Source organism: Cloeon dipterum, chromosome 1, assembly GCF_949628265.1.
Source record: "Cloeon dipterum chromosome 1, ieCloDipt1.1, whole genome shotgun sequence".
Lineage (NCBI taxonomy): Eukaryota > Metazoa > Arthropoda > Insecta > Ephemeroptera > Baetidae > Cloeon > Cloeon dipterum.
Window position 1 is genome coordinate 41,836,969 of NC_088786.1, and position 14,056 is coordinate 41,851,024.

Genomic DNA, 14,056 nt, shown 5'->3' on the forward strand with positions numbered 1-14,056 from the left:
AATAATTTCTATAATTTTTTTAAGGTAAACTCAAACCGATATGATTAGGGTTGGGAATTTTAGTCGATTTTTTATTTTTATTTTTTTTGCGACTGTTTCTAAAGTTATGACAGGGAAAAACTAAATAAATAAAAAATGACAAAAAAGTGTGGTCGTGTAATGCCAAACATTATGTTTCATAAGGGACAAGAAATTGTGCAGAAAAGTCAAATTAATGACCAGATCCACAAACTCCGCACAATAAGAGTGTTTGTTTACAAGCCAGACCACAAAAACCTAGAAAAAGACGCCGTAAAAATGAATCTCTCGCTCCAGCATTGGCTCTTCTTGCCTTATAATTTAAATTAATAAATGTTTAATTGCTGAAAAATCCGAAGGTTAAGATTAATAATTTGTTGACGTCTTTGCGATTTTTTCATAATATTAAATTAAACAAATTCTAAAATCTATACCGTGTTTTAATAGATTTTTAACAATTTAAATAAATTTTTTCGCATGATTTTTCAAATGTTGCCAAGCTGCACAGGAAAATTGATGAAATCATAAAAAAAGATAAATTGTTAATCAGGTGTTCAAAAATGATCTAAATTAAACTTCCGCGGAGACAAACTTCGAAGGTCATGCCACTTAATTTGAATAAATTTCAATGAATTCCTGCGTATCGAAGGGATCAAAAATATTAATTAAAGAGATGAATGATTAAAAAATAATTTCAATTCTGCCCCTTGGCTAATAAAACTAATAAAATAAAAAAGGGTGGTCGAAATGCCAAACGCCGCATGGGACGAGAAATTTTGCGGGAAAGTCAAATTAATGAGCAGATCCACAGTTCCGCACAATAAGAGTTTTGTTTACAAGCCAGACCACAAACACCGAAGAGAAAGAGGCCGTGAAATGAATCTCCCGCTCCTGCGTTGGCTGTTTTTGCCTTATAATTTATTTAAGAAATGTTTAATTGCTGAAAAATGCGGAGGTGAAGATTAATAATTTATTAAAGTCTTTGGGATTTTTTCATAATATTAAATTAAACAAGATTTAAAATCTATGCCGTGTTATAATAAATTTTCAACGAGTATTCTTGCACTGCTTAAAATTGTTTTTCTCGTTTTCAAATGTAGGCAATAGATGTCGGCAAGACGCAAAGGAAAGAATGAAATCATAAAAAAAGATAAATTGTTAATCAGGTGTTAAAAAAATTATCTAAATTAAACTTCCGCGGGGACAATCTTCGAAGGGCATAGGTTAATAAATTCAGCAGTTGATAAAAGCGACAAAAATACTGCCTAAATTCAGATAGCTCATTAAATTTCCAATTTCTTTCCTACTGAGAAATTTTTTCTAAAATTTACCATTTTCGCACAAAGTTGGTCTGAAAATATTAACAGAACCGTTAATTTAAAATAAAAATTAAACGGTTCAAAAAATTAATTTAAAAAATATTAAATATTAACATGATTTTATCGACAGTCATATCAGGTAATTTATTTTTTCATTTAAATAATTTATGTGATTTTGCATCAGCATTCGTGCTAGTAAAATGCGTGCCCTTCCCGGACGGGGATACAAAAATACAAAAAGTGTGGTCGTAATGCTAAACATGGCAGGGCTTGGACGAGAAATTGTGCAGAAAAGTCAAATTAATGACCAGACCCACAGTTCCGCACCTTGAGAGTTTTGTTTAAAGGCCAGACCACAAACACCGAAGAGAAAGAGACCGTGAAATGAATCTCCTGCTCCTGCATTGCCTGTTTTTTGCCTCATAATTTATTAAACAAATGTTAATTTGCAGAAAAATCCGGGGGTAAAGTTGAATAATTTATTGACGTCGCTGAGGATTTTTCGTAATATTGAAATAGAGAAAACGTGGAAATGCGGGAAACCGCATTTAAAGTCATTGAGGGAAAGGCCAGCAATTATTTCTTTTTTCGTCGCTGTCCCCCAGCACACTGAATTATCGTCGCGCGAGGTAACGATAGGAGAAACTGTTTATCAACGCGCGCCGGCCTGCTGGCACTTTTATTCGTGCGAGAAATGCCGTCGACGAAGGTTTATTTGCTTCTCTGTTTTCTCTGCACTACACCTTTCAAAGGTACGAACATTTAATATTCGTTTAGACCATAACTCTTATTTTCGATTGCAGTGTTGGAAGGTCAAGTGATTTCCGACGAAAACCCAACAGACTACCCCTACCTGGTAATAATCTAAGTTTCTGAGCCCACCAATCGATTCCTGAGGGTCGAATTAGTTTGAATTGATGTTTTTTCCGTTAAAACGGTGCAGCGCGACGTGCGAACTTTTATTTCCCGCCAAAACAAATGAATGCAAGAAGTGCGCACGCGTCACAGCTGGTTTGAGCACTTGCAGAGAGAATTTCTTTGTCAGATCCAGCCTGCTATCACGCATGCGTACTTCTCGCATTCATTTTTTTGGCGGGAAATAAAAGTTCGCACATTACGCTGCTCTTTTTTAACGGAAAAACATCCAATTTACCAAATTCGACCCTCAGGAATCGATTGGTGCGCTCAGAATCTGCGTCAGGACGATGTTTAAATAGAATTTTGGGTCTGAACACCAGGTTAAGCTGCTGTTGACTCGTTCAGCGCCTTGGATCACCATTCCTGGACTGGTGGTCAGCAGCCAGATCGTTTTAACTTCATCTCTCGCATCCTACGCAATGTAAATGTGACTCGTCCCTTTTCGAATAGATTTATATTTGAAATTAATTCACTCAGGTACACTGACGTCACGGTCGTGGATCAGCTGGGCGTGGCTCGGCCGGCAGCCAAGAGTGTAAACATCGTTTTGGACGCGTTCACGTACTACAAAGTGTGCCGAAAGTTCCAAGGCGTCGAGAATTATTACTCCTTGAACGAGTCTAGCTTCAACGACCTTTCGGCCTCCGTTCCTGACGCCCAGCTGGTTTTTTACAACACCTCCTCGGTAAATCACATAATTCTGAATTTTGATTATTCGATATTTAATTTCCTTTAAAGCCCATTCCGAGGAACGTCACCGTCTCTGTGATGAGCGAAGATGAATGCTTGGCCACGTTTAGCACTGCTCCAGTCGACGTTTCGGAGGTTATTTGCATGACCGGCCAAACCGCACCTGGATTCTGCGCGGTCTGATTTTTATTTTATTTTGTTAATTGCTACATTAACCCTTGCATAAATAGCCTTTTGTGGACGATGCTGGAAGTTACGTGCTTTATCCGGTGATTGCGATTGGAGGACAAGTGCACGGATTCACTTCTCTTGTGGGTTGCAGCGGCTCTTTCCTCACGGGCGAGCGCTGGGTGTTCACGAGAATCGCTCATTTTCGCGAAAACTTGACCATGGCCCTTTCTCAAGTGGTCAACTACTAAGATTTATCCGGAAATAAATTTTTAAATAATTTCCTGGGCATTTCAAAATGATTTTTTATTTAAATGAAAAATAAGAAGCAGTGCAGAGAAAAGGCAGAGTGAATGTCATATGGACTGATAAACGCAGCAGTGCTTTTAAAAATAAATTTTCAAGGTTGAGGAAAAACGCATGGCCGCCGCCGCACAACCTGATAAGCACTTACTGTCAGCACACACGCAAATTAACTGCCTTTGTCACGGAGACCAGTGGCCTTTACAGCAGAAAAGACAGATTTTTACGGTCTAAATATCATTTTTTGGATGTGTTCGTCAAATTCCCGCAGCAAAATGATCTTCAGCGTGCTCCTCTGCTTCAAAATCCTCTCACGCGTAAGAAATTTATTTATTTCCGACCTTTTATAATTTTCTATTTAAAAATGAGCGCCTTTGACGAAGTTTCCGAGCCCACCAGTCGATTCCTGAGGGTCGAATTAGGTCAAGTGGACGTTTTTTCCGTTAAAAAAGAGCAGCGCAACGTGCGAACTTTTTTCCCGCCAAAACAAAATGAACGTATTTGCGAGTAGTGCGCATGCGTCAGAGCTGGTTTGAGCCCTTGCAGAGAGACCACCTGTACGAATGACTTCTTTGTCACATCCAGACAGCTCTCACGCATGCGCAGTCCTCAAAAATAGGTTCATATCGTTTTGGCGGGAAAAAAGTTCGCACGTTGCGCTGCACTTTTTTAACGGAAAAAATATCAATTTTAACTAATTCGACCCTCAGAAATCGATTGATGGGCTCAGAAATTTCGTCAAAGACGGTATTTAAGCTTTAACCTATGTTCGCAGTTACGTGATTTTATCATTGAATTTAAAAAAAAAATCACTTTTTTCAGTTGGCAAATGATGATCTCATTAAAAGAGACCTTAATTCTTGCAATTTCAGTTATTAAAAAACTTAAAAATCAAATTAATCTCTTTCCAATAAAAATCGATCGATAAATCGATATTTAGAATCGATATCCCGTGTGGAAATAAGCCCGTTCTTTACCTCTTCTTTCTAATCCGACGCATAAATCGCTTGGATGACACGAATTTCGACGGAGGAATTCGTCGCTTGAGAATGCCAGACTCGCGAGACGAGCAGCCGGCGCATTCGAGTCGAAACCAGCGACGAGAAAAGATGAACGGAGTAACGCAGGACGTGAAACCTGATGAAATCACCGTTAATTTTGGCTCTCGCTGGTCCCACAGGCAGGTATGTTCACTAATTTTTATAGTTAAATCATTAATCCAGCGCGCTTGAAGGCCATGCGTGCGCAAAAAGTGCACCTGATGGCCTGCAGTCCGTACATCAGGAAGCTAATCGATCAACAACCTAAAGGGCCCATCACCATTGACAATGTCCAGCCCGAAATTTTCAAAGTTTTGCTGGAGTGAGTTGATTTTTTAATTTTATTTTCGTATTGGTCGAAAATATATTTTTGTCCGGCAGGTTTATCGCGCACATGAGATTCGAGTGGGCGAACTACATGAATATGAGATACTTCATCATGCTGGCCGACGCGGCCGAAAAGCTGCAAGTTTTTTGTCTCGGAAAGGCTTGCGCCGAGGCCATCGAGGGCAAGCTCACCGATAAAAACATTTGGGACATTTACGGAGAATACTCGGACATCAAATTCGTCGCCGAAACTTGCGAAAAGGTAAATTAAACATTTGTGTCGCGGAAAAATGACAAACCAAACATGGCGCCCCGCCCCCTTTTATATCCCTCTGCATCGCGCGCACGAGTGAAGTTTGTTCCAGGTGGTAGACCTTTCCGAGAGCTAACTTCACTCCGATAAAGTGGGCGGGGCTTCAGATAGGCCATTTTCCCGCGGGACGAACGAATAAATCGTCTCACAATTCAATTATTTTTAATTATAGAGGTTGGCCAAGAACACGGAGATGCATCTGCAGCTTCCAGGGTTCTTGGAAATCAAACCTGAGGCTCTGTCCAAGTTCCTGACCCTGGATGAGATGGAAATCAATTCAGAAATGACCTTGATCCTGGCTAGCATCAACTACGCCGAGGCACAAAAAAATCCTCGGTAAAATAATTCAACTGGCCTTATAAATTGTTAATCTTAAACCATTCTCTGCAGGGAGGTGTTCCGCAAGTACGCCCTGCCGCACCTGCGCCTGCTGACTCTGAAGTTGATCGAGCTGCCTCTGAAGCTTGAAGAATGGCTGAATGAGGACGAAAGGATTTTCATCAGCGAAAAGCTGTTCTGCGGGAAGCCGCTGCTGCCGTACGAGGAAGTTGCCGAACTCAAGGACACCTTGTGCGGCATCAACAAGAATAGGAAGCCTGGAAATGTTCGCACCCTGACCATACTGAAGGAGGAAAGAATCCTGGGATTGGTCGAACAATTCCTCTTAAGCCAGTTTTTCTTGATTCCCAGCTGCGAGGAACACCTCTTTTCCATGCAGTTCAAGGCCAACAAATGTTTGCTAATCAAACAATTGGAGGTCTTCTGCCCACTCCACCTGGATTCTGAGGATTTCGTCTGTAATGACCTGATTGCCAGGTAAAAACCGCAGTAAATTTATGGATAAATATAATTTAACAATTCGAACCTCAGGTTGACCAGAAATGAACAGGAATTTGTCAGGTTCAGTGACGGTTACAAGATGCTGGCCACTGTCAGGGTCCACGACATGCTCGATGAAAAAATGGAAAATCATTTCGGGCCAATGGACGAGCACCCCTTGTAAGATTCTCCCCTTTTGTCCGTTTTAAAACATTTAAATAAATTTTTCTGCTCAGCCTGAACCACTGGACAACATTCAAACTGGGCGTTCTCGTGAGAAAGGGTCGCGTCGCGACCTTGGAGGTGCGTGTCTGCGGCAAGTGGACCATGCGTCTCATAGAAAGGTCGGCGAAGCGCATCCTGAAGGGCAGCGGCACCTCCGTGACAGAGGCCCTGAGCGAGTTCAAGATTGAGCACAAACACACCATCAACGGCGGAGATTTCAAAGCTGTTAAAAGAACTGAAAAGGATAGCATATCCACCATCTTCAAGAGCATGGACTTCATTACCTACTAGAGACGCCATTCAAAGAATTTGTTTTGGTTTTCTCGTGAATAAATCTAGATTTGTTACCTAAATTTTGGTTTTCTATGCCTGACACCCAAAAAAAGAATTCAAAATTATAAGAGTCAAAAATAACAAGAAGGAATTCCGTGACTGGAGAGAGAAAGAAGGAAATTGCTAGAATATATCTCGAATGCCAGGCGTCTGCAGCGACCAAATAACTGAGGAAGAATCCTGGCAATGCCAAACTCGCTTGGAATGTGCTGTCGAGAGGTTGAACAGACTGACAGAAAGAGACTCATTCGAGTGAATTCAACCGTCAAGAGAGCAGCAAATCCTGATTTTGTTGAAGACATGGAGGAAAAAGCCCTAGCTAAGCTTCCTAAGCTTAATTTAGGTCCGGAGGTTTCAGATGCCGTCGTCGAGTGAGTAGCTTATTAATTCTTCAGGATATTATCAAGAATTTATTTTAAAACTACCTTTTCAAATAGTTTCCTCGATATTGTGAGAAGATTCCAAGATGTTGAAGGTTGTATCAAGCTGGCGAAAGCGGCCGAATTTTTGCAAGTGAAGAATCTCGGAGAGTTCTCGTTGACGTTGCTGAAAACCTTGTTCGAACAAAACCGCGGATACATCTGGAGGGCCCTGACCAACGGCTACAAGGTCCAGTTCATCGCCGACGCGTGTGTCGAGGTACAAACTTTATTAAATTCTTCGACAGGATTTTAGAGTTTTTAAATTTCAGAGGCTGTCCAAGAACACGGAATCAATGTTGGAATGCAAAGAATTCCTGGAGATCCGACCCGAAGCCTTGGCTTTTTTCTTAGCCATCGAAGGGTTGAACATCGACTCTGAATTTACCCTGGTGAAGGCCAGTATCAGATACGCCAGGTCCAATGGAAAGAGCGATGAACACGTGAAGTAAAAAGGAGTCTCCTTTAATTGAACATCACAATTAAAATCCTTTCAGGGAGTTGTTTCAGAAATACGCCCTTCCGCACCTCCGTGTGCTGACCCTGACGTATCAACAGCTGCTCCAGGTCAACGAATTCCTTACTCTGGAGCAAGCCTTGTTCCTGCACGACAACTTGCAGAATAAGGAGCCCCTTCTGACCGTCGAGGACCTTCCTGAAATCGAGAAGAGTTTTTCCTTAAACAAGAAGCGCAGGTTCCCTGATACCTGCTGCACCCTGACCGTGGTGCCTGAGGAAGACGTTCTGCCCCTGACGACCGTCTTCAAAGAGGGAATGTTCTCCGTGTGGCCGTCGGAGGAGAACAAGTTTGTGATGGCCTTTGAAGCCACCACCAAATTCGTCATCAGGCGAATCGAAGTCTTCTGCCCTTTGGACCTGAGGGGAGAAAGCGACTTCCTCGATGAAAATCTCATGAAGAGGTAATTAATCGATCTCTTTTTGGTTGCAATACTAATTCGCGGTTTTCAGGTTGAGAGAAAGTGAAATCGACTGCGATTCTAAAATAACCACGCCCCTGACGGTCAGGATTAAAATCAGGGAAAATCAGGGAACTCTTAAGGGACAACTTATTGAGGAAGTCATCCTGGACAAACCAAAGGAAGAGATCTAGTAAGCAACACATTTAAATGCGTTTTAAAGAACTTGCCCCAATTCGAATTTCAGCTTGAACAGCCAATGGGCTTCGTTCTACGGAGCAATTAAGGTGCCTGAATCAACCAAGGTGAAGCTGAAGGTGTCCTACAAAGGCAGGGTGAGCCTGCGCCACTTCGAGACCAACGTGGAGCGCATCATCCAAGAGAATGATCGTTGCGTCCGAAAGCTCTTCGACAACGTGGAGCTGGACCAGTTCTACAAGGACGGCGAGAACGGCTTCAGATGCGTCAGGGAGGGCGGCATCACCGTCTTCAAGGACATCCACGTCTGTCCTTGCGACAAACCTGATGACGTGACCAGTCCAGCCGAAAAGAATTCGAATTAATTTGTTATTGCGTTGCGGTTAGTTTCAAATAAACACGTTATTGCTGGAAACTGTCCGAATTTTTTTTAAAAAGTTTAAACTCGAAATTGTATTTCGCAACAAAATTGTTAAAATTCCATAGAGAATCTCGGATGCTTAATAGGAAGACGGAGAGAATCAGGAAAAATCCCAGGAATAGCTCAAGTTTTACGAATGCCAAATATCCTATGAATTTGCCAGTACCTCGCGAATAATGCTGCGATATTCGAAGAGCATGCCAATTATATAAGTTACCCGCGTTTTCAGCAGCCAGCAGATGAGCCGCCGAGGAATGAGGAATGCAAGCATCGATGTCAGCTGATCAACTCTGAACTGACGCGTCGCAGCATCCCTCTCCTTTTGCGCTCGCACTGCCGCCAACCACACAAAATTAACCCTCCAATTATTTATGTTGTTGCTTTTATTATTACAGCCTTTTTAAACGTTTGAAACATTGCAAAGCAACAAAATTCAGTCTTGTTAATTAAATTAATCACCCCTGCTGCAGCCCTGTTTTTGTTCAATAATTTCCCACCACTCTGTTTGGTTGGCAAATAAATAATTTCGCTAAATTCACAGAATGCCAATGACGTCACGGCGTCACGGCGTGTTTTTGTTTGTTTCCAACAACTTCAAGTTCTCAGTGCCTTGACCTTTGACCCATTTCTGAGCTTTTTTCCATCAAGTAACTATACATACTTTTATTCTTGTTTATATTTTGTGGCTATCTCAAAGTTCCCTAAATTCAGACATATTTATTTTATTTTCCTAACCTTTTTGGCCGAACTTCTTTGCCTCTGCTGCGTAAAAACAATTTCCCAAAAAATTCTTCCTGTAGTTTTGTACTTTTAATGAACATAATACTTTAGATAAAATGACTGGGACAAGTCCAATATGTTGCAAATTTTGCGATTGTCAATTTAATTAAAAATTAAGAGAGTAAATCAAAATGAAGGTGGAACTTCAGTATTCTTGGCATGTGTTGGAATTTTTTGGACCAATGTTGACCCCAAAATATTAGAATTAAATCCTTAGAATAGCCCAATTTAACAGAGGCGGTCAAAATGTGGGACTTTATTAACAATAAGTTTTCAAACTTGGGCTTCTAGTTGAGAAAAATTTTTGTTTTTTGTGTCTCAAATTTGGTCTGTGACTATATGGGATTATTGGAAAACTTGGAGGACAAAAGGTAGGTAATAAACGCGATTTTAGATTAAAAAATTAATCACATATCAAAGGACAAAAATAATTCAACTCTGCTCTTTGAATTATGACGTCCTTGTGGTGTCGAAAAGTGCCCCTTTTTTGTCCTGGAAGAAAGCTACAGCTTTTGCAGGTGACAGTAGAGACATCTGCGCAAACCCAGCAAGAGCAGTGAAGCAGAGAGCAGTCACGTGATTCATTCACGGTTTTTTGAAGAAGAAATGTACAAGTTTAATAGCTAATAAGTATATAGAGAATATTTATTTAATGCAGCAGCCATCAAGTGTTTTTTAAGTTTTAAACGTTGAAAAAATAATGTAAGACGTTTGAAAAATAAAGTTTAGTGATCTAGAATCAATCAAGTCCTTAATTATACCTGCCCTTTATCTTCAAATAATTGAATTTGCTGCCCTCAGGTCCAAAGGGCAGAAGACTTCGATTCGCCTGATGACGAATTTGGTGGTGGCTTCAAAGGCCATCACAAACTTGTTCTCCTCCGACGGCCACACGGAGAACATTCCCTCTTTGAAGACGGTCGTCAGGGGCAGAACGTCTTCCTCAGGCACCACGGTCATGGTGCAGCAGGTATCAGGGAACCTGCGCTTCTTGTTTAAGGAAAAACTCTTCTCGATTTCAGGAAGGTCCTCGACCGTCAGAAGGGGCTCCTTATTCTGCAAGTTGTCGTGCAGGAACAAGGCTTGCTCCAGGGTAAGGAATTCGTTGACCTGGAGCAGCTGTTGATACGTCAGGGTCAGCACACGGAGGTGCGGAAGGGCGTATTTCTGAAACAACTCCCTGAAAGGATTTTAATTGTGATATTCAATTAAAGGAGACTCCTTTTTACTTCACGTGTTCATCGCTCTTTCCATTGGACCTGGCGTATCTGATACTGGCCTTCACCAGGGTAAATTCAGAGTCGATGTTCAACCCTTCGAGGGCCAAGAAAAAAGCCAAGGCTTCGGGTCGGATCTCCAGGAATTCTTGGTGGCAATACGGAAAATTTATAGTTGAATCGATTAATTCAGACTTTTAACAACAATTAGAGGATACCTTTTGGGTTTGCGGAAGTGCAAAGGGGCAGTTTTGTTGATTATTTTATTTTATATTTTCCCGCACTAGCTCGGGAAAACGGCTGGAAACCACCCTGACCAACCAAACATCAGCTGCAGTTGCCACATGTGAAAATTTCCGTTAAGGAATTTTAAGGTTTGGAGCTCGACAAACGCGAAAATCTGCTAAAAATTAATATATTTCTCGGTTTCAAAACGTAAAATTTCCATTTCTCAAACACAAAACACTCAGAAAATTCGAAATAATTCTAAAGACCGATCGCCGATCAGCTGGCAAGCCTGGCTCCCGTGCTCGTCAGCGCCAACTGGCGGTAACTAGGCGAAGGACGGCATAAGTAGGATGCTCGTGCAATCCGACATATTTACAAGCGAGGTGCTTAAGCACCTCCTCCAATGACGTCACACCGCAGTCTTTCTGGCAGTAAGAGTCGTCATTGAAGGAGGGGCTTTGAAAAACATCTGTGAATATGTCGGTGAATGCCAGTCCTACTTAAACCGTGCTCATTGGTGTATTTCTTCTCCCATCTTGGAAGTGTTGTGTTTGTGTCAGCTGATCTGTCTTCGAATTACTCAATTTTAAACAAATTTAAGGTGAGTTTGTTATTATTCTTGATAAAATTATCCCAATTACCCCAATTACGCTACGTACATACAGCAGTAAATTTAAACGAGTAGCCGGCTTTCTGTGGCGGCAAATAACGGCTGGATGAATCAAAATATTCACGCTCATAAACATCACGTGCGCTTACCAGAGACAGAAAAATTCTAATTGCGGGTAATTCACGACTTAAAGATAACCCGACCTGAGAGATCGGTCCCGTGGCGTGTTTTTTATGCTTGTTTACAAAATTATGATATTGGCCTACACTTTGCCGCCCAAATAATGGGCAATAAATCGACTTGGACATTCCACCTTCTTAAGAAACACTCAGAAATGTAGTAACATGAATCAAAAAGCGATGATAGCTCAATATTTATTGATCTTGTCACGCATATTAGTCATTAAACCTGCTAATTAGTTTATTCATGCCGTTGTTCTGAAAGGTGATTCAAATTTGCCGCGCAAAGCCAGTTTATTGGCAACACCGCTCCCCTCCACACCTAACACTGTACAATGCTATCCTTATGCCCAGCGTTGCCATTTTCTTTCAAGGTTGCGTTGCCGTACACCGCCCCAGAAGCTGAATATTCTGATTTTCCTGAAAGCTGAACATGGAGAGAGAAACCCTAGAAAAACTTCTGTCAAGATCGGTTAAAACAATCGAACCGAAGATTGCAGAAGCCATCATCGAGTGAGTAACCTATTTTTCAGGTTGTCACGAATTTATTGTAATACAACAACGCTTTCCAAACAGTTTCCATGAGATTTTAAACAGATTCAAACATATCGATGATTTGATTAAGCTGGCGAAAGCGGTCGACTCTTCGAAGATAGAGCATCTAGGAGCGCTTTTGTCGACGTTGCTGAACCGAAAGTTCGACGAAGACACCGGAAACGTCTGGAAAATCCTGAGCCACGGCTACAATGTCAACTCCATCGCCGACGCGTGTGAAAAGGTATTAATTTTCAATTCTTCAACAGGATTCTAGAGAGTTTTTAAATTGCAGAGGCTGTCCAAGGAAACAGAATCCATGTTGGCTTGCAAAGAATTCCTGGAGATCCGACCCGAAGCCTTGGCTCGTTTCTTGACCTTCGAGGAGATGGATATCGACTCCGAATTTATTCTGGTCCAGGCCAGCGTCAGATACGTCTGGTCCAATGGAACGTGCGATGAACGCGTGAGGTAAAAGTCTCATGTATTAAATTTACTATGAATTAAATCTTTTTTAATTAGGCATTTATTTAAAAAATACGCCCTTCCGCACCTCCGTCTGCTGACCCTGAGTTATAAAGAGCTGCTCGAGGTCAGACACTTTCTTACCCTAGACCAATCCTTGTTCCTGCACGACAACTTGCAAAAGGAGCCTCTTTTGACCGCCGAGGACCTTCCTGAAATCGCGAAGAGCTTGTCCTTGAGCAAAAAGCACAGGTCTCCCAATTGTGAGATGTACACCATGACCTTCGTGCCTGAGGAAGACGTTCTGCCTCTGACGACCGTCATCAAAGAGGGATTGTTCTCCGTGCTGCCGTGGGAGGAAAGCATGTTTGTGCTGGCGTTTGGCGCCACCACCAAACTCAACGTCAAGCGAGTCGAAGTCTTCTGTCCTTTGGACTTCAGAGTAGAAAGCGACCTCCTGGATGAAAATCTCATGGAGAAGTAATAGATTGTAATAATGGTTGCAATCTGAGTAATATTTTGCGGTTTTTATGCAGCTTGAGAGAAAGGGAACTCGACTACGATTCTATAAGAACCTCTCAGATGACGGTCAAGGTCAAAATCAGGCATCAGGGAAAGCTCGAAGTCATCACTCTGCGAAATCCAATAAAGGAAGACATCTAGTGAGTTAAAACGTTCTAAATTATGAAATTATTTTAAATTTTGCTTTAAAACAGTTGGGCTTCATTCGACGTGAACGTCGTGGTGCCTGCAACGGCCAGGGTGAAGGTGAAGGTATCTTACAAAGGCAGGGTTGCCCTGCGCTACATCGAGAGCAATGTGAACCTCATGGTCAAAGAAAATGATCGCTGCGTCAGAGAGCTGTTCGACAACGTTGAGCTGGATCAGTTCTACAAGGACGGAGAGAACGGCTTCAGATGGGCCAGGAAGGACGCCATCACCGTCTTCAAGGACATCCACGTCTGTCCTTGCGACAAACCTGACTTGTTTGATCCAGTCGAAACGATTGTCTACTGATTTTTAGCATTGCCCCACCGAGAAAAAAGTGCAGAATTTCTCGAGCTACATTTTTATTTATTTTAGTCTGTAACCCAGAATTTTGAAATATACAATGAAACGCTTTTTGAGAATATTAAAAAATAATAGCTGCTAGAATTACCACTCTAGATAATTTACTTGACCTTTAAATAAAAGAATAGCATAGCAACTTGTGACGGATAACTTTTCAGATGCGAAGACTGCAATGTAGAGACTCTCTGACGGGTAAAGACGACAAAGCACTGTATTCCTTTTCACAGGATGAAGACAGGACAGACCAATTAAAAGTCCACGCGCAGGTATGGCGTCTGGTAGAGTACGGTGGGAAAGTTTCAAACGTAAAATGAAAATGACTTGGAAAATTTGTCATGAAAATTAATAATTTTGCGGTTTATTCTTTATTGTGCTCATCTTTTTTATCCCTGTCCTCTCGGAGCGGGACGGACGCGCACTGCACTAGCACGAATGCTGAAACCCGCGGGGTGCGAATAACACCGCGAACGGATAACATGGGCTCACAAGGCCGCACAGGGACCCAGCCCACTCAAGGGCCACTTGCCTCCGCACCGAGGACTGC

The 14,056-nt window shown here is 41.9% G+C and overlaps 3 protein-coding genes across 3 annotated transcripts; all 3 read left to right on the top strand.

The window, feature by feature from the left end:
- The first annotated feature begins 2,031 nt into the window (after nt 1-2,031).
- LOC135943465 (uncharacterized) lies at nt 2,032-3,404 on the top strand. Its single transcript, XM_065490005.1, has 6 exons — nt 2,032-2,089; nt 2,141-2,193; nt 2,576-2,676; nt 2,733-2,940; nt 2,994-3,122; nt 3,176-3,404. The coding sequence occupies exons 1-6, from the start codon at nt 2,032-2,034 to the stop codon at nt 3,362-3,364; spliced, it is 738 nt and encodes a 245-aa protein (XP_065346077.1). The 3' UTR covers nt 3,365-3,404.
- Nucleotides 3,405-4,401: 997 nt separating this feature from the next.
- Nucleotides 4,402-6,493, top strand: LOC135943472 (uncharacterized). Its single transcript, XM_065490017.1, has 7 exons — nt 4,402-4,600; nt 4,651-4,778; nt 4,838-5,045; nt 5,269-5,432; nt 5,487-5,912; nt 5,967-6,095; nt 6,152-6,493. The coding sequence occupies exons 1-7, from the start codon at nt 4,466-4,468 to the stop codon at nt 6,429-6,431; spliced, it is 1,470 nt and encodes a 489-aa protein (XP_065346089.1). The 5' UTR covers nt 4,402-4,465; the 3' UTR covers nt 6,432-6,493.
- Nucleotides 6,494-11,875: 5,382 nt separating this feature from the next.
- Nucleotides 11,876-13,501, top strand: LOC135943482 (uncharacterized). The gene is made up of 6 exons (XM_065490028.1): nt 11,876-11,955; nt 12,019-12,220; nt 12,272-12,447; nt 12,499-12,921; nt 12,978-13,103; nt 13,158-13,501. Exons 1-6 carry the CDS (start codon nt 11,876-11,878, stop codon nt 13,456-13,458), a joined length of 1,308 nt encoding a protein of 435 aa, XP_065346100.1. The 3' UTR covers nt 13,459-13,501.
- Nucleotides 13,502-14,056: the final 555 nt, after the last annotated feature.